The following is a 20,988-nucleotide window of genomic DNA, read 5'->3' on the forward strand; positions in this document are numbered from 1 at the left end:
GGAATCTGACATACCCTCATTGCATTAGAGCCTGTCTTGATACCAGACACTTGGCTGTTCATGCTACATTCCCGAGAGTACATTTTCCAAAACAATTTGTATCATCGATAGTCACAGGTGAGGTGCCAGAAGACTGGAGGCTGGCAAACATGGTGCCACTGTTTAAAGAAGGGCAGTAAAGACAAGCCAGGGAACTATGGACCAGTGAGCCTGACGTCGGTGGCGGGCAAGTTTTTGGAGGGAATCCTAAGGGACAGGTGTACATGTATTTGGAAAGGCAAGGACTGATTCGAGATAGTCAACATAGCTTTGTGCATGGGAAATCATGTCTCACAAACTTGATTGAGTGTTTTGAAGAAGTAACAGAGGATTGAGGAAGGCAGAACCATAGACGCAATCTATATGGACTTCAGTAAGGTGTTTGACAAGGTTCCCCATGGGACACTGGTTAGCAAGGTTCGATCTCTCAGAATACAGGGAGAACAGCCATTTGGATACAGAATTGGCTCAAAGGTAGAAGACAGAGGGTTGTGGTGGAGGATTGTTTTTCAGTCTGGAGGCCTGTGACCAGTGGAGTGCCACAAGGATCGATGCTGGGTCCACTACTTTTCATCATTTCTATAAATGATTTGGATGTGAGCATAAAAGGTACAGTTAGTAAGTTTTCTGATGACACCAAAATTGGAGGTGAAGTGGACAGCGAAGAGGGTTACCTCAGATTCCAACAGGATCTGGACCAGATGGGCCAATGGGCTGAGAAGTTGCAGATGGAATTTAATTCAGATAAATGCAAGGTGCTGCATTTTGGGGAAGCAAATCTTAGCAGGACTTCTACACTTAATGGTAAGGTCCGAGGGAGTGTTGCTGAACAAAGAGAACAAAAAGAGTGCAAGTTCATAGCTCATTGAAAGTGGAGTCACAGGTAGTGAAGGCGGCATTTGATATGCTTTCTTTTATTGGTCAGAGCATTGAGTACAGGAGTTGGGAGGTTATGTTGCAGCTGTACAGGTCATTGGTTAGGCCAATGTTGGAACATTCGGTGCAATTCTGGTCTCCTTCCTATTGGAAAGATGTTGTGAAACTTGAAAGGGCTCAGAAAAGATTTGCAAGGATGTTGCTAGGTTCCCTGGACGTCAGAGGCTGAGGTGTGAACTTATAGAGGTTTACAAAATTATGAGATGCATGGATAGGATAAATAGGCAAAGTCTTTTCCCTGGGGTCAGGGAGTCCAGAACTAGAGGGTATAGGTTTAGGGTGAGAGTGGAAAGATATAAAAGAGACCTAGGGGGCAACTTTTTCACGCAGAGGGTGGTACTTGTATGGAATGAGCTGCCAGAGGATGTGGTGGAGACTGGTACAATTGCAACATTTAAGAGGCATCTGGATGGGTATATGAATAGGAAGGTTTGGAGGGATATGGGCCAGGTGCGGGGGGGTGGGACTAGATTGTGTTGGCATATCTGGTCGGCATGGACAGTTTGGACCGAAGGGTCTGTTTCCATGCTGTACATCTCCATGACTCTATAACATACTTTTTTGAGATGGGGATAGCCACAGAAGACATCTGCCTACCCCTCCTACCTTTCCTGGAGTTAAGGTATCTACCTGACTATATTTGCAGTTTTTCTTGCTTCCTATTACTGCCATCCGTCACACCACTTCGCTCTTGTAAATTCTTCATTGCCTGTCACTCCAATCAATCCAATAGGATTTGCAACCAAAAACACTCGCTGCAGACGTAATCAGCAGTAACATGGAAACTCCCTAAACGTCCACATCCGACAGGAAGAGCATTTCACTCTATTAGAGGCCATTTTGTTCCTCCACAATTTACAGACCCAGAAAATAGCACCATCTTTTTGCCCTACAAAAGGGTGCTCCAGGCTAACTTATGGTTTATATTTTTAAAATTTAATTGAGATGGATTTCAATAAAACATAATCAAGAAAGAGCCAGTACTACAGACTTACAGCAAGGCTACACGTTAAAAACCATGCACTTATCTGTTCCTGTGCTGAGAGCTCTACCACACCGGTTCCTCCAAGGTCAGCTGTGAATTATACTGTTTGTTAATTTTTCCTAAAAGCAAGTTTTCATTGCCACTACTGTCTGGAAATTCTTTGAGCACTGTGTATGGACAACATCCTATCTGATCTAATTTTCATACAATTTATGTGCCATTATCCTCTTGGAATTTAATTTAAGCTCTGGATGTACCTCATTATTGTTCACTATTTACATATCCATCAGATCATTTTTCAGATATCTCAATTTTTCAGAAACATATCTCTTCTGCCTTTCATAATACTCCATATAATTTACAAGAATGTTGCCAGGACTGGAGGGGTGGACCTTAAAGTTTATAAAATCATAAGAGGCAGAGATAAAGGTGATTATCCAGGGTCTTTTTTCCTAGGATTGGGGGTTGCGGCGGAGGGGGGGGGGTGGGGGGGGAAAGAGGCGGAGTCCAAAACCAGAAGGCATAGGTTCCAAGGCGAGAGGGGAAAGATATAAAAAGGACATAAGGGGTAACTTTTTCAGGCAGAGGGTGGTGCGTGAGTGGAACAAGCTGCCAGAGGAAGTGGAGGGTGGGTAGAAATTACATTTAAGAGGCATCTGGATGGGTATATGAATACTAAGAATTCAGAAGGATATGGTAAAAACGTTGGCGAGAGAGACTAGGTCAGATTGGATGTCCAGTTGGTACGGATGAGTTGGATCGAACAATCTGATTTTGTGCTGTATGACTCTAAGACTAGGTATTGCCTGTTGCTTATCTCCTCTTAAATGGGAAGCGGGATCTACAGATAGAAATGAATAGGAAAGAGGAAGAAAAAGTGGCAGCCCAGTTAACGTAGCATGTATGTGACTTTATGGCTTCCAATTATTTGCATTTAGTTTTTAAAAATCAGAACCACGATCAAGTCACATTTCTTTAAAAAAAAATGGCTGTTACATGTGAGTTCAGTGTACAATTGTAGCAACAAAAAACACAAAACAAATGCTTAGTTTTATAGGATGCCAACTAGTGGCAAAAGCTGATGGTATTTCATTGTGAATTTAGTGTTGTGTATTCTAATTCTGGTCATTACTACTGCAATGTAAACTGATCCAGAAATCCATGCTGTGAAAGTAGTATCAGCATCCCAACCCTCGACCAGGAGGCTTGGTTTAAGTCCCCCCCTGCTCCAGATAACATCTCTGAACAGGCTAAATCGGGAAAAACCAAAAAAAAAAGGAAGATACTGCACATGGATCATGGTTCCTTATTCTTAGCCACATAGTAGAAGACATTTAGTTTCAGCATTGGAATTTAAAATCTTATTCAGCAGATCTCTCCTAATGATTCATTAAGTAAATCCACCACATGCTGCATTACTGAGTAAAGTTGCAAAGTTTGATGTCTTGTTTGTGCTGTTAACGGTGGCAGGAAATAATCCACAATTCTCATACCTGCTGGTTATTTGGCGACCCTTTGCTGTGAAGTTCATATGCAGACTTGGACTGGGAGTTGCCTGTGGTGCCCTTTCATCCTCAGGGTCAAAGTGCAAGCTAACATTTAAATGTTAAGCTTTTCATCAAAAGCATGGCTACTTAAGAGACAGCAAGGAACTGTCAATATCACAAGCAATCCATCTGCATGAATCATCCAAAACTGTGTAGAAAATTGCATGTGCGGGGAAAGCCTTTTGCTTTGCAGACTTCAATTATGAACATGATTGGCTGGCACTGCCTTTTCATATATCGAAAAGCATTAAAAATGTAATGACACTAATGGTATGGTGCAAGTACGGTTAAATACAGCCAGTTGCAGATCAGCTGAATCCAAATCAAATGGTAGAACAGACTTAAGCTGAAACGTGGCTCACATTTCCTGAATCTGGTTATAATATTAGTGCTTGGTATTTGCTCCAGAAAAAAGTCAATTCCAAAAACAGTGCTGAAATCTCAATGTTCATATACCACTGTAGTTGAGGCCCAACATAAATGTTCTGTCTGGGTCTGTCAGTGCTATCTCCAATGTTCAGCATCTGGGACTGGGCACACATCTCTAGCAATTGTATGTGTGAGGAGATGCTAAACATTCCACTTTCGAGGACTGCTGTATGCATTGATTAATTCAATTGTTTCATTTGCTCCTTTCAAATTGGTTTAGCTTATTAATTCCAAGGATTTCTGGTTACACCATATAACAATGTAGAAAAGTGCAATCTGACTTGCAGCTGATTTCATATTGATTTATTCAAACTGAATTCACGAGAAAAAAAAAAAGACTGAATCGTTCTTTTGTCCAACTTACCCAGAAGTGATAACTGCAGATCAATACTAATGCTGGACATAAAAAGTTAAACAAACTTTATAGATCACCAAAATACATATTTAATTTTCTATTTAAAGGCACATATGAAGGGGAGTGGGTACTGCAACAGCTTTCAATTAAATTTTATTTCCAAACTGCAGAAAAGGTAATGGCAACAGAGTAGAATTTGTTGCTATTTGGTGAATGTGGAGATTTCCAGACATTCAGTAACAGTTGCTCGAAGCAGGTGGGCTCAATACAATGGGTTTTCTGTGCAATAATTGCATAAACCATTTGCAGACACCACACTATACACAAGTTCATGGATCTCAGAGTTCGTTGATTTTTTTGTTTGAAAGACAAATGAGGCTTACCGGTAGGTCTGGGAGACTTGCCACTATGACCACTTACACCTTCCCAATCAGAGCTGGTCAAAGGTAAAGGTAGTTCCATTTTTGGGGGAAAAAAGATTAAATTTGTCCCCAAGTGAAATACTTATAAGAAAGTAACATTTTTCTAAATTCCTTTTGCAAAATTAGGTGTTACCTTTAGAAATAGATAATTATTCTAAGAATGCATATCTGAATAAAACCTAAATGGTTTTCGTCATTAATCTTTAAATTAGATTACTAGCCACATCAAGATTAATAAAGATAGGTGTAACAGCTAATCTATTCAAATTAAACATTTAGGATCATGGCTAACTGAAGCCACATAACCCTGATGGGAGGAGGGGAAATGGTGGTGAGTGAGTGAGTGAGTGAGTGAGTGAGTGAGTGAGTGAGTGAGTGAGTGAGTGAGTGAGTGAGTGAGTGAGTGAGTGAGTGAGTGAGTGAGTGAGTGAGTGAGTGAGTGAGTGAGTGAGTGAGTGAGTGAGTGAGTGAGTGAGTGAGTGAGTGAGTGAGTGAGTGAGTGAGTGAGTGAGTGAGTGAGTGAGTGAGTGAAGGTGCCAGCTCCCCCAGTCCTACTGGTAAGCTTTGTTCCCTGGGATAGTCAGTCCCACCATTGTAGGTTATGTTAACAGGTAAGTTCATCTGATGAAATTGGCAATATGGTCACCGCTGCATTGGCACAAACACAATTCATCAAAAAATAAAACTAAAAAAAAGTGTTCCAGAAACAAAGTAAAGCACACTGTAGTTGGTGCACAGCACACACATATTTCTGAATAAAGGCAGAAAACCCTGCTTTGACAGGTTAAGTACATTACATGTACTGTTTATCCAGGGCTTATAATGCAGTCTTTCACTCATCTGGATACATATGACATAAAAATATCTTTTTCCGACCCCCCTTTCTCATTATAAACTGCTGATTAAAACCAGAGTGCAAATTAATACAAACATACCCTCAACCCAAGTTCCTGAGAGCTCAAAATAAAAGCCAAGCTACAAAAGAAACTTATTTTAATGCACACAAGAAAAAAACAAATCAAGATTACACCAGAAGCACAGATCCTACTGACACCTTTTAGGATTTAGGTTAGCAGAAAAAAAACAAATCTAATCTGTTGAACTCCCAAAGTTAAACAGCAGTTCTTTCTTTGGGACAAGCATGTCGAAAACTTCGAGCACTTAAATTTTTTTTCACCCCACCCTTCTCCCTCTACGGAAAAGAAATAGTTAAAGCCTCCACACAGATTCAAGCTATGCATGATACTTGAAATAAGTCATGGAGGAAAAAAAAATAGTAACTTTGTCCATAATATAAACCATTAAAATTGGTACTGTCAAAATTATAGAGTTTCTCCTTTCATCCAATACCACATGTGGATTACTGAATGATTTTCTTTCAGCAATTATTCTTTATTCCCACACTTCAAAAGTTTTTCCAAATTAATTTCAAAAAGCAAAAGTTTCTTCTTTATATGCAGAATTGCTGTTTTAAAACAAAAACAATTTAGTTTTTTCTGGGGAAGTCCTGCATTTCTGTTTTGTAGGAACCACAAGACCTAGATTTAAAACTGAATTGTCAAATATCTGCAATATCCCTTCTTGATTATTTTACTTATAAGCATAACTTAAAGTTTCTGTAAAGAGCTAAAATACAAACAGTACCACCTTTCAGCAACCCCCAAATACACTACCCTTTTAAACTGTTCATATTGGGTACAGGTTCCAAATTTCAGCTCAGACAATATTTATTAGAATTGGCATCATTAATTTGTTGGAAATCTGAAGTGATTACTTTGCTTGAGGCACAAGGCCCAATGACAGCAGAGTACCCTGGCTCATCATTCTAATCAAACAGAAGGAAGTAGTGATAGAGGGTTGAGGAATTTCAACACCCCCTTGGGGAGGTGCAATGAATAGAATATTTTTAAGATTATCTTCCATTTTCAAGTCAGTGTATCCTTGGTAACCCTGCTACCAATAAAGGCAGGTAAAATCCCTTCGTCCAAAGCATCACCAACCATAACCAGCCAGCAACACCCAGCTTGGCTCTTCCATCTGATTGTCCCTTACAGGAATCCATTGCAATTGGACTAAGCACAAACCCCAAGCCCCCAAGATGGCACAGCACAGATCACAGAATAAGCTCACAGTGGCTCTGAACTCAGTCAAGTGTCTGTTCAGATATAAAATCTCCATGCTCTTGCATAATCACTAATAATGTACCTGGTCAAAGACCAGATACAGATTATAATCAAAACTTTTCTTGCTGTACTTAGCAGTCAGATATCTGATCAAAATATTTCACACTGACATACCAGAGACCATCTTTGTGCCCCTCGCACAAGCTTTAGGCACCGTTGCCAGAGAATAGCTGTGTAATCACAACTGGTACACAATCATTCATGAGCCTTGCTAAATATGTATTAAGTCAGTCAGCAGAAAACAAACTGGTTTTCTTGTTCCCTCTTGCGACAGAAAAAGAGAGACAGACAGACAGATACTGCCTTACCTACTAATTCTAGTTTTATCTTTTAGTAATTCAGATTTCCAGATTCTGCAGTATTTTATTTTAAATTGCTGCTCTGCAATTTCAAATTTTATTGTTATCATACAATCCATTTAAAAGCACTTTTACTGGGGAATGGACAATGAAATAAAAAAAGTGAGGAAATATTCTTAAACTGTAATTTCCGACAATCTGGAATACAAACAGATGGTGCCAGAAATATACAGCAGGCCCAGTGCCTAAAACAGAGGCAGAGTGTAAAACATTGTCTTTTTTCAGCTCCTAACAATTGTTATACATTTGTTTGATTTGACATTGAGAATTTGCTACTGTAATCTAGTAATTTAGGCTAACAAAACCATTCTGGATTTATCTTTCAGCAAACAACCAAACTTGAAAACACATTGAAATGAACAATCTTTGAAAACCCTGTAGCCATTGTCCAATTAATTACCAGCACCAATTCATTACCAGCACCAACTTCTAACCAGCTGAAATACTAACTTAAATCTGATCATTTCAATATACATCATTCATTATTGAAGAAAGAAAAATTTCATGCCAATGCCCAAGTGCAAGTAGACATGGTATAACAGAGGGGAGGGAGGGAGGGAATGATTCACAAAAATACATATTGGGCAATCACCATCATTTGCCTATAGTACCTTTCATTTAAAATTCTCCATTCAAGTTTTACCAGTGGATTTTGTAACTCCCTAAACTGCAAATGGCAAATAATTCATATACTAGGTATATAGACTTTACATTCAGATAGCTAGTATATTTATTCCCCAATCTAAACAGAAAGTTCTTTAAATTATACCTTAACCAGAGCTAAAAGACAACACGGGCAACTTTGTTTCAGCCACTGGTTGCAAGCATTCAACTATTCAGGGCTTTGAATTTTGCACTTCAGAATTATTGCAGGAGTTTATTTTTAAAAATGGGAATCTATCAACAAAAACAAAATTATTGCGATTCAAGCCTTCAAATTTCCATACAAACCATTTCTCTTCCTTTCTCCCCCTCATTTCTGAAGAGGAAAGAGAAATAAACCGCTTTAAACAGACTGCCCCACACGGTGTCAAAGCTCCTCACCCACAAGCACCACTGTACATGCGAAGTATATCTCATAACCGACAGAGACAAAACAAGGTGGGAATGAAGACCCCAAAGGCAACTAAAATGGGAAACATTAGGCTGCTGTTGTCGGAGGCATACGGGTCTGGTGTTCGAGGTCCCGACTTCACCTTCTTTTTGCTTAATGTCTTCTTCTCATTACCATCCTCATAATCATCTTCTTCTTCCTCCTCTTCTTTTTTTTCTAGACCAGGATGAGGCAGAAGTTTGGGAACATCTGGAATGAAGTAAAATCAAATAATAATGGAAAACAGATTTAACTGTAATTGTTAATATTCTAAATTAGAATTAAATAAACCAAACTTTGAAGAGAACTAAGACAACTCAAATTGGATTAGCTCATTTCTCGAATACTTTTCCATCTTAAAGAAGCAATTTTTTGACAATAAATAGCCCGTGAAATGGATTTTTATTGATTGACAAGCAGCATAAGTTGGCTGTCAAGTTCAACCCAACCATTATTTTTCCTTTCACTAACAACTTATGAAAGCACTTCTTATTGTTGCCAATTTAATGTTTCAGTAGCAAAGGGACATAGAAATATGTAACCTAAACAGAACAAAAACATTGTTTAGCCTGAAAAACACTATATCCTTTAAATGGTGAGCAAATATATTATCTAGGCCTCTGAACATCACAGCCCATAAATTGAATGGAAGAGAACAGAAAACTGATGAGGTGACCTTCTGCAGCTTTGTTTCAGTTTGAAAGGGGCTGAACAGTATTCTGTGTTGAAGATTTACTCTGGTGTATCTCAGAAGTATACAAAAAAAAAATCAGAAGAGGTGGCCATTTTGTTTCACAAGCCTCTTCCAACATTGGCTGAGAACATAGTGGATCAGATTTACTCCATTTTTTTTGCTTGCAAACCCAATCCCACCCCATTACCAGTGATTCAACCAAATGTCTACTCAACTTTGCCTTGAATATATTTAATGACCCAGCCTCCAATGTTGGTCAAGACAATGCCAAACACTAAACTATTTTCAGAAGAAACTCCTTCTCAACTGAGTCATATTTTGAAACTTAAAAACACCCACAAGAGGAAACATCCTCCCAACATCCACCCTGTAAAGCCCCTTTAGAATCTTACGTTTCACTAAGATTGCCTCTCAATCAACTAAAATACAAATGACAATAGGCCCAACCTACTGAATTGCCCTCAAGACAAATGTAACATCTCAGAAAATCAGCTTAGTGAATCATCTTTGAACTGATTCTCAATACAAGCATGTCCTTTCTTAAATAAGGTAATCAAAACTGTAGCCTTACCAATACAGCTGTACCCAGACTTCCTTAATTTTACATTCCATCCCATCACAATACAACATTTTAATATGTACACACTATGTTTGGAGCTAGCAAAGGAAGTGTTTCCCAAAACAAAAATCAAATCTTAGAAACGTTGCATCACAATGATTATCATCGACCCCTTAAAATGTTTAACAGACTATGAATACATGAGAAATAATAGCTTTAAGTACCTATAATTTTCTGTGATACATTTTCACTTCAAAACCAGTAAGACAAACATGCAACTTTGACTGCAGCAGTTCAAAGTTACGTTCATTTTGAGTTATTATGTAAAATAGCAGTTTTTTAACCTGTATCCTGAATGAGACACTGACATATCTAGAATGCGCTGCAATATTAGGGATGGTGTGAAGCTACCCAGAAAAATACATATGATGATCTGCTGAAAACAGAAGAATCTGCGAAGAGCAGTAAGTAACTTGGAGTATCTAATGAGAGAAACCTTTCCTCTAACAAATAAGAATGCAGGAAACCTCATCATTTTTCTTGCCTTTTCTTTCAAAACATAAAAAAGGTAAACAAATAGAATTTGCAGCACGCTTCGACGATTCATCAAGAAAAGCATTAAGAAAAAGTTGCTGTTTGATATCAGGAAAAACAAGCAAAAAATTCCATTCAAAACAGAAGAAAGTGGAAGAGAAATTACTGGTTTAACCTAAGTATGAAAGCTAGGGTCTAATAGACATCTATTAACAAAACTATAAAGGCCTTAATGTGGCCAGCATTGCCTGAAGACCAATGACATTTTGCTGTAATCGGGGTAATGATTACCCATATGACTTACTGCAACAAATTACAAACAGCCCATGTAAAGCAAGAGTTTCCGTTAAAAACGTGGGTGCATCTTCATTTCTTCAGAGTCACCCTGTAAATAGCCACTATTTCAAGAATATTCCAGATTAGTTATATTGACCAGTTCAATTCTATAAATGAGTTTGAACCTAGTAGTCTCAAAATTTAACAATTTGCACTTATTTTCCTGCACCACTACTCATTTCCAAGCTTTATCCAAATGAAAATCGTGCCACAAACTGTGTTACACAAATTACTGCAGGGAAAGATACAAAATGCCTCGTAAGCTAATTCATAGTTTAGTTGTTGAACACATACCAAACTTCTAGTTCTAGGTCTGCATTAAATTAACAGGCACTGTAACAGGCTTGTCTGTCATCCTTTCTAATATTGCAATAAGTTACTTCAAATATGCAGTAATATTTAAATCTTGATTGGGTTTTAATAAGGCTAATCAGTTGGAGGTCATCAGAAATTCATTGTAGAAATAGTATCACAGGATTTAGTTTATTCAGATCAATGCCTTTATTTAGAAAGTTTCATGAACAATAAAGTTGCACTGAGTGATCAGAACTAACTAGATCAATATCTTTAAGAGGTAGAAAGGAAGGGCTATAAACTAAAATTGCTCCTCATCCAATTAAAAAAAAAGCACATTTTGGCTACTTGTATATGCATGTGGAGTGATTGCAGGATGGTCAATTTGTTCAGAGGAGGTTTGTGGTAGACGACATTAGAGTGGGGTGGATCTGTAGCCTAGCACTGCTAAATATTAGCCAGTATTCTTCTTCAAAAGTCACTTTACCATCTTGACCTCATGTTCAGCTTTTCAATTCCATGGTGGACATCTCGGCTAGCTTGAGACATTCACAATCAGAACAGTCTCAGAATGGGTAAGGTACTCATTTATGGCTGCCATCCGTTGTCTGAAATGACGACAGAGGTACCATATATTGTAAATTTCTCACACAATACTCAGATAACTGCATTTAGTCATGGTATGAAACTTCTCAATCTCAATCCATCAGGATAAATAATGGATGACAATGATGTAACACATTCCATCAAAATCAAATACATTGGTGTCTACACATTCCCACAGGTAATGTGGAAGGTATCAGGTGACTCTTGTTGCTGCGGTCTATGAATGGTACAGGCCTTGTAATCGACAACGAGACACTCAATGTTCTTGGAAGATCCCGGACAGTCACATCACTAACCATACTTTGGTTCTGCATTTGGTGATCAAGTGTCCATGATGCAGCTTCCCCAGGAGATATCCCCAAAAGTGAAGCTGTAATTACACATGCTGTTGGTGCTCAAATCATTTTTATGGCCAAACCACTGGTCTTCAGTGTAGAAAATCTTCAACAAATCCTGATGGGAGGTGACACACCCCTAATTTCTCAACTGCTCCTTCTAGACCTGGCTAAGCTTATTGCTTGCTGGTTTTTGTACTGCTGTGGACTGAGTATATGGCCCAATTTTGTTAATAAGCTTACTACTACTAGTGGTATGACTGTCAATTGTCACTGTCTAGACACACATGCCACAGTCTAAGTTTCTCTGCACACATATTGCTTTACAGACGTTTACTGTTTAAGCTCTTCCACCTTTTGAATAACATGCCTTCCTACACAGGAGTGAGAATTCTTGATTGTAAATAAATAGGTCATCTACTATTTGGTTTATGCTTTTATACTGTTACTCTTCCACCACTTAATGCAGAGACCTTTGTGATACACATAACAGCATCTCTAGAGACAGCACGACTTACAGCTCTGCTGCTGTTGAAGGCTGGCATCACCTTAAGCCAGGGACAAAGGCTCTAATGTACTGGATAGCTTTTGGATTATGATTAGATGGCTTGACATACAAAGCCTATACAGCTACATTTAAATCCCAGAAATATAACATGCGCTTTTAATTTCTATTTCAATATCATAACCAATAACTTTCCCTCATTTCAAAGAGCTCAATATCTTCAGACATTGGACAAAGATCAAACTTGACTGAAATCTCACCATGCCAGCTTATGTGTAATGATTATCCACACAGTCTCTTTTTGGACAAGATAGTAAAAGGAATGTTGGCACTACAGTACTATTACAATAATGAGGCAAAGGAGGGAAGACAATCGGCAGAAAAAAACCCAAAAAGAATGGACAATTGCCTCAACATAGAATGTACAGAGCAAATTCCCAATTCCATCGGAACTCAGCAAAGCAGACATACAGAAACAGAGTTAAGAGTTAAAGTAAGATGTTGGGACAAAATAGAGAGAATTTTACATCGCCTATTCTGTACCTGGGAAGGTTGACGAAAAATAGTAACTCCCTAGAAGCACACGCCTTATATTTTTATACACAAGTATTTGCCTACACACACATGAATTTCATCATCAGTTAAAACAATCATAAACATCTTTTTTCACATGATGATTTTCTATATTTTTGAAAAATTGTCAGTGATTAAGATTTATTGATAATCTAAAACATCACAAGTTATCATATTTTAGACATTTAAGTTTGTTAATCTAAAAAATGTAATTTGAGAGAAAACTCCCCTAAATTAACAGTGAATCTGAATTATTTTTGCTTTAATAAGTAAAACCACATATCCCTAATCTTATTTTGTACTTCACTTTTCTTTCATGCTATCCAATGCAACAGATTTGGTTTTTGGACCTACCGTACAATCTAGGTAGCAAGTCAAGCAATAACACAAATGATCAATTCACACATTAAATTGCAATACCACTCTAGACCCATAATGCAGTTCTCCAAAGTACCCAAACTGCTTTCTCACTAAGTCATTAAAACTTATGAACATATCAGATGAACAAGTAAAATGATCAACAGCAACCAAATGTCCGACACAACTGAGAGGCTGTTTTGAATATTTAACTTACCCTCCACTGTTCCCTTTACGATGCATATAGCACAGACTTTTGGGTTGTCATAGTAACCCTAAAAAGGCAGGACCAAAACACAATTGTTAAGTTAGCATTTCAGAGTTCTTCTCAAACTCTTGTGGGCTAAATGCACAGTTCCCAGCTTTCTTATTTAATTCCAAACCATAATGGTTACAAATAAAGCACAATTGATATAAAACATTAATGTGTGTATGGACTGGTCAGCTATTAGAACAAAGATGCTTCCAGGAGTGGAAGAATTGAACAGATTGAGATTTTCTCCATGGAGAGAAAGGAAAGATGTGATTGTGAGAATAGTGAAGGTGTGGATAGAGTGAATGAGAAGGGCCTATTTATCTTGGCAGAAAGGTCAGTGACTGAGGGCATACATTTAAAATGGCTGGCAGAAGGATTAGAGGGGGGAGATGAGAATTTGCTTTCTCAAACAAAGAGTGCTGGTGGTCTGGAACTCAGCCTGTATGACAGTAGAGGTAGAAACCCTCAATTCACTTGAAAGATGCTCTACGAAGTCACCGCACAAGCTCTAACGTGCTGGGCTATGGGTCAATTGTTGGAAAATCTGATTGGCCTGGGTGGCTTTTTCAGCGAGCACAGCCACAATGCCCTAGGTGGTCTCTTTTTTACCATAAACAAGCATTCTATGATTAAAGACACTTTCCTAAGGAGAAATGTAAGGATTGTGTTTGCAAATTCCTTCATTTAAAATTAATTCAATCTTCTTTTGGTAATTGTGTTTCTCACTTCACAACAGGAGTACCAGTTGTAGGTAGGATCTATAGTGCCACTTGAGGTGTTGACCCTCATAACCGCTCCAGATGCGATTCCATGTTGTAATACTCTATGAATCTCTAACCAGTGCAACAGCACAGATAGGGGAATATTGAAAACACCTAAGTGCTGTGTCAGGTACTGAATTAGAATCTTAAATACATTAACCATTCCAGAATATAGTTACAAATATCATTGAGATTTACTTTAGACTGTTCTTTTTAGCCAAGTCATATCAATTGAGAAAGTCCAATCATTGCTTTTCATATTCTGTGTTAATGCTGCTGATAATCCCCAGAATAGCAAGAAGTGCTACAACTGGCTTCAGTCTCTGGGCTATGGAGGAGAGATCACCCAGCTTCTGCATCTGTGGTAACCCCTTCAGGAAGAGCTTATACATAGACACAGATTATTGAAGGATTGGACTTGATATTTCTCTCAAGCTAAAATAGCCCATTAACATCTTCCAAAAATGAATAATAGAAAAAGTAAATTGGAGCTAGGGTAACCAAAATGTACTCAGACTAGAGCCAACCTCTTGCAAAACAAGTGACAAATGAACAGAACTGGCTGAAATGGAGGGTGGTAACAGAATGTGAAGTCAAGGGCATACTCTATACATATGGACTAGTTGTGTGTCATCACTTGTGCAAAAACCAAGAAATTAGAAACACCAATGTTAAAAAAGGATAGTTTTATAGAAATGAATCCTTTTGGGGTACACAACATAAAATGATTTTAAAAAAGCATTGCACAATTGGAGCGAAAATCCAAACCAGGAAATTACTAGATGCATCAAATCTCATTAGAACATTTGGAAAAGAGCAACTCAAAATGAGCTCCTGGTTTTTTGTCAATTAACCACTTACTTATACAGTATAAAGTCTTGTAGAAAGGAGAGATTATTCTAATATTAACTTGCTGTTTGCCTGCTCATACATTTTATTTCATTAAAAATACTATTATCGGTTTAGAGAAGGCATTGAGAAATGTGACAATAAGCAACTTGTCTGGTTACCACAAAATACAAGTCAATTGAAACTTTGTCTAATTTTTAAAAGGATTGAACATGGAGTTCAAAAGTACAATAGATTATATCAATTCTTGCTACAGAGCTGTCTATTTAAATAGCATTTGATTGTGCTTTTAACATGCAGTCTTCTTTATCTTTATGCTAATAACACTTAGTGTGATGCTCTTTTGAACTACCTAGCGCCCTAGTATTTCTGACAGGACGAAAATAAGTGAGGACCCCCCTCCCCCACCAGCCCTCCACACCTTGTCCAACACCGACACCCTCCCACAGTCCACCCCGTACCTTGTCCAACACTGACACCCCCCCCATCCCCCCAGTAACGCGTCCAACACTGACACCCCCATCCCCCCAGTGACACCACCCCTCCCCCGCACAGCCCACCCCGTAACTCGTCCAACACCGACACCTCCCACAGTCCACCCCGTACCTCGTCCAACACCGACACCCCCCATAGTCCACCCCGTACTTCATCCAACACCGGACACCTCCCCCCTCCCCACACAGTCCACCCCGTACCTCATCCAACACCGACACCACACCCCCCCCACCCCACACAGTCCACCCTGTCCAACAAGACCATGAAATGTTGCAAGTCAATTATTTACAAGTTTAACCAGTTTCACTTTGGTGTTAATAAATAAAGAATTTTACAGTCAGCAAAATAAAAAAGCTGGTAGGAGACTTAATTTGCAAAATGAATGCGATGGTCAAATGTATTCCACAGGTTTGCAAACTGCTCTGATCATGACTGACTGTCATCTGTTGAGAACTGGACTCATGGGTATTATCTGGGTAGGGTGAAATGTGGAGTTGAGGCCACAAGTTCAATCAGCAATTATTTTATTAAATTGAACAGGTTCAAGGGGCTGAATGACTGACTTCTGCTTTTGATGTGGATGCTTGTACATTCTGTCATTACGAATAGTTCCTTACCTTGACAAATTCTACAAGTAGTTTCCCATTAAATGTAGACACCTCTCCTTGAACGCTGAGTTTTCCTTTTCTAATTGTGAAAGACACCAGTTCATCATGCGCTGTGCTGTGTCCCACTTTTTCAAATATATCAAGATCTTTCACTACTACATGCTGTCCATTTAATCTCACATCAAAGACCTAGAGAGGGAAGAAAGCAAATACAAAAATAAATTTTTGTTTTAAAGGTCCAGGTATCATTTTGACACATTGCAAGATGGAAACACAAACATCATCTAAATGGTCTACACCCCAGGGTGTTTTTTTTTAAAGAATACAGCTTCTATGCGAGTTACTCGGGTAGGCAAGATTACAACTTTCAGATAGATTCTTTTGCACTTATTAATGACAGGGTAACATATCTATTCAAGTAGTTTTAAAACAAACACTGCATAAATGCACCCACAATGGCAGAATTGTAAATGTAAGTTACCATTCCATTTTGGCTCATAGTTCTTCCTAGAGAAGTAGATGAAAATACATACTTAATAGCATACATTGGAAATACAGGATTCTAGGTCAGTCCCAGAGACTTTTTTCTTATTGTCACAGGATCTCCTGATGATTAAGATTTGCTTCACTAAGAACTGCTTCACATTGAATTGATAAGGAAATTTAAATGGAAACACAAATTGTTATAGCACAGACAAGATTCCTGAACCATGATTATGGCTCCACAAAGCAGCCAGGTCTGTAGCACTTCGTGAATGCGCACACACACACACACGTTTAAATCTCTGTGCTTACTCATGTGCATGCAGATGTGAGAATACTCATGCCTGTGCAGGGTTTTACATAGCATCGAAACATGGGTTATATTTATTTTTTAAAAACACAGAAGTAGTCATAATGTTATGTCTCACTGGGATAGTGTACTGGAAAAACCAAGTCCTGCTGCTCCTGGAGCCATCACAGAAGTTAAGAGTTTAAAAATGTATGCAGAATTCCCAAATATCTTTGTCTTTTAGACAGAGGTAGACAGCAAGGACCAAGTTTCTCTATTCAACTAGAACTACTATTAAAATTACAATTAATTAGGTTCTAACTAAACAGTCAAAACAAAATTTACAATTTAAAATCTCTAAACTCACTTATTATACTGCATTCTATACCCACTCACACATGGCTGTTACGGGCAGAGAGAAAGCCTGGGAAGACAGTTCAATGGTCTCAGTCTACACACAGTGTTTGCAGTGATGATCCTTTTGTTGATCAGTTCACTGCTTCTCTATCTTCACTCTGCAGGTGCTTTATCCTAGTTAACTTGCTGGAGGCACAGCGTGACTGTTCCTACTCAAAAAGGTTACTACCTTATTAAAAGTCAGAGATTATAACAACTGATGAGAAAATAAATTTGCTACCTTCAGGGCTGTGATGCTTTGCTCTGCAGAAAAAGAAACAGATCCTGCACTTAAATATTCACAACCCCAAGCTGTTCAGCTATCTGGGAGCTGGCCACAGCTGGTGACAAGCAGGAGGTCTTTGTCATTGATAACTGGTCACCATTTCACAGACTGAAAAATCACAACACCATGTTATAGTCCAACAGGTTTAATTGGAAGCACTAGCTTTCGAAAAACTGTTCCTTCAATAGACCAATCAGCTAATGGCTGGTAGCCAAAGTTCCTTTCTATAGTGCCTTCAATGTTTAACAAACCAGACTCATATGCATTTCAAACAAAATTTAAAGCTGCAGACAACATGAACAAGTAGTCTTTTTTTTTAAAAAAATAATTTTTAAGCAACTTTCACCAATAAACTACCTGGCTGTTTGCTTCTCTTAGATGGCCAAAAAGAGAAATTGATTTCCACCCTACTCCCCAAAATTTCCAACTATTTCCAAAAGAACCAGGTCTGCAGCTGTTCATACAATTGTAATGTCAAGGAAACATGTGGAAAATCCTTTATAAATAACCATAGCAATATTAATGATTGTTAACAATGTACAATATTGGCATTCTATTGTGCATAGCACGTACTCAAAATCAACAAAACCCAAAACTTACCATCAACATTTTCCAAATAAAACAGACAATATTAGGAACACAAAGGAAGTGGCGCAAAAAGCACAGGATTAATGTTACAAGTCAAACAGCCCTATAGTTTAGATGAAAATTTATCAATCTGAACTTTAAGCCTGGTATTACCACTTCGACAGAAGCATTACCTTGCTTTTCACTTACAGATCAGATCATTAAGAGATCTATGTTCATGAAACAGAGATAACATGCTTATTCAAACGTTAATTTTGGCAGCCAATATTTGCAGCACAGTTCATTCATAAATATTACAATTGTATGAAACGGACTGGTAAGCTAGAGGAGATACTTGTTAGGAAGGAAGATGCGTTAGGCATTTTGAAAAACTTGAGGATAGACAAGTCCCCCTGGCCTAACGGGATATATCCTAGGATTATGTGGGAAGCAAGAGAGGAAATTGCAGAACCGTTGGCAATGATCTTTTCGCCTTCACTGTCAATGGGGGTGGTGCCAGGGGACTGGAGAGTGGCGAATGTTGTGCCTCTGTTCAAAAAAGGGAATAGGGATAACCCCGGGAATTACAGGCCAGTTAGCCTTACTGCGGTGGCAGGCAAAGTAATGGAAAGGGTACTGAGGGATAGGATTTATGAGTATCTGGAAAGGCACTGCTTGGTTAGGGACGGCCAGCACAGATTTGTGAGGGGTAGGTCTTGCCTTACAAGTCTTACTGAATTCTTTGAGGAGGTGACCAAGCATGTGGATGAGGGTAGAGCAGTGGATGTAGTGTACATGGATTTTAGTAAGGCATTTGATAAGGTCCCCCATGGTAGGCTTATGCGTAAAGTCAGGAGGCTTGGAGGATAGTGGGAAGTTTGGCCAGTTGGATAGAGAACTGGCTAACCGGTCGAAGTCAGAGAATGGTAGTAGATGGCAAATATTCAGCCTGGAGCCCAGTTACAAGTGAAGTTCCGCAGGAATCCGTTCTGGGTCCTCTACTGTTTATAATTTTTATTAATGACTTGGAAGAGGGAGTCGAAGGGTAGATCAGTAAATTTGCAGACGATACGAAGATTGGTGGAGTTGTGGATAGTGAGGAGGGCTGTTGCCGGCTGCAAAGGGACTTAGATACGATGCAGAGCTGGGCTGAGTGGTGGCAGATTGAGTTCAACCCTATCAAGTGTGAGGTTGTCCATTTTGGAAGGACAAATAAGAATGCGGAATACAGGGTTAATGATAGGGTTCTTAGTAAGGTGGAGGAGCAGAGGGATCTTGGGGTCTATGTTCATAGATCTTTGAAAGTTGCCACTCAGGTGGATAGAGCTTGTAAGAAGGCCTATGGTGTATTAGCGTTCATTAGCAGAGGGATTGAATTCTGGAGTCGTGATGTGATGTTGCAGCTGTATAGGACCTTGGTAAGGCCACATTGGAGTACTGTGCGGTTCTGGTCACATCATTTTAGGAAAGACGTGGAAGCTTTGGAGAGGGTGCAGAGGAGATTTACCAGGATGTTGCCTGGAATGGAGAATAGGTCGTACGAGAATAGGTTGAGTGCGCTAGGCCTTTTCTCATTGGAACGGTGAAGGATGAGGGGTGACTTGATAGGAGGTTTATAAAGTGATCGGGGAATAGATAGACAGTCAGAGACTTTTATCCCCCCCAGGTACAACAGTGTGTTACAAGAGGGCATAAATTTAAGGTGATTCTTTACCCAGAGAGTGGTGGGGGCATGGAATGTGCTGCCTGTGGGAGTGGCAAAGTCTGAATCATTGGAGACCTTTAAGCAGCAATTGGAGGGACATGGATGGGTGCTTAAGCTAGGACAAATGTTTGGCACAACATCATGGGCCGATGGGCCTGATCTGTGCTGTATTGTTCTATGTTCTATGTCACTTGGCTTAAACTTGTTTTATGTTTTTGCTGCTCATTTTCCAGGCTTGGTGTTAAAATTGGAAATGAAAACTGACTAGTCTCCTAAATATAAAACATTATGGGTAATTTGTGTACAAAATAAATTAACATTTCCAATAGCGACCCACCACTATCATCTTATATATTCAGAACTGGAACAAACAATACTGAAATTATGCCAGACACATAATTACGGCCTCATGTAATAACATGCCAGAAAATGCCAAGGATCTTTTAAAAGCGTTTAATTGTAAGAACACTAAGCAGTGAGCAACAAAGCTACAGGTTAGGTTGCAATGCTGGTTTATGCTGAGGTAACTGATCTGAGTTATTGTGAGGAAAAGATGTTGTAATAGACATCAGTCCTACTGTGTTAAGGGAAAGAGTGGGAAAGAGAAAGAAGTCAGTCGGGATTTCAGTTCCCAATTGTTATCCTGTTACCATTGCCAGAAGGCATGTGTGAACTCATGAACTGTAGGGTTCAGCTGCAATTCTTCCCCAGAAAAATAGCCTGTTGACAATACTGTTTCACATAACAGACGCTTGTACAAGTCAATAGGGCACAGCATAATGACTGCCTTCAATAAGGATGGAGAAAATCTCTCCTGTGCTGCTCTGCAGTGTAAAATTGTTAAAAGTTGACAGCTTCCAAATAAAAAAAAGGAGGGTAGTTGCGAAGAGTAGAGTGAGAAGGTCGACTGTTCTGTCCACTGTCCACTGTACCTGTCCTATCAAGGTAGGGTCAAATTTTGCTCTCATGGCAACAACAATAAAATGAGTGAGGCTAATGGAACTCTCAATTACCTATGCACAAGTGTACAAACAACTTCAGGCACAGGCAAACTGAAAGATTGTTTTGGAGTGGTGTTGTTCCCTTGTTAGCTTCACAAAAATGTCAAACATATTTTGCTAAAATAAAACAAAAAATTGTGGATGTTGGAGT

General features: G+C 38.9%; 1 protein-coding gene across 2 annotated transcripts in view; it reads right to left on the reverse strand.

Moving 5' to 3' along the window:
• Positions 1-5,689: 5,689 nt before the first annotated feature.
• The window catches only part of mlec (malectin), a 37,258-nt gene continuing 21,959 nt past the window's right edge, over positions 5,690-20,988 (reverse strand). For both annotated transcript variants that reach the window (XM_072587251.1, XM_072587250.1), the window contains 3 exons: positions 16,120-16,299; positions 13,359-13,416; positions 5,690-8,558 (listed from right to left, as the gene is read on the reverse strand). In XM_072587251.1, coding sequence (XP_072443352.1) covers positions 8,332-8,558; positions 13,359-13,416; positions 16,120-16,299 — 465 coding nt within the window. In that variant the 3' untranslated portion in view covers positions 5,690-8,331. The remainder of the gene's footprint in view (positions 8,559-13,358; positions 13,417-16,119; positions 16,300-20,988) is intronic.

The sequence above is a fragment of the Chiloscyllium punctatum genome, chromosome 17, assembly GCF_047496795.1.
Source record: "Chiloscyllium punctatum isolate Juve2018m chromosome 17, sChiPun1.3, whole genome shotgun sequence".
Taxonomy (NCBI): Eukaryota; Metazoa; Chordata; class Chondrichthyes; order Orectolobiformes; family Hemiscylliidae; genus Chiloscyllium; species Chiloscyllium punctatum.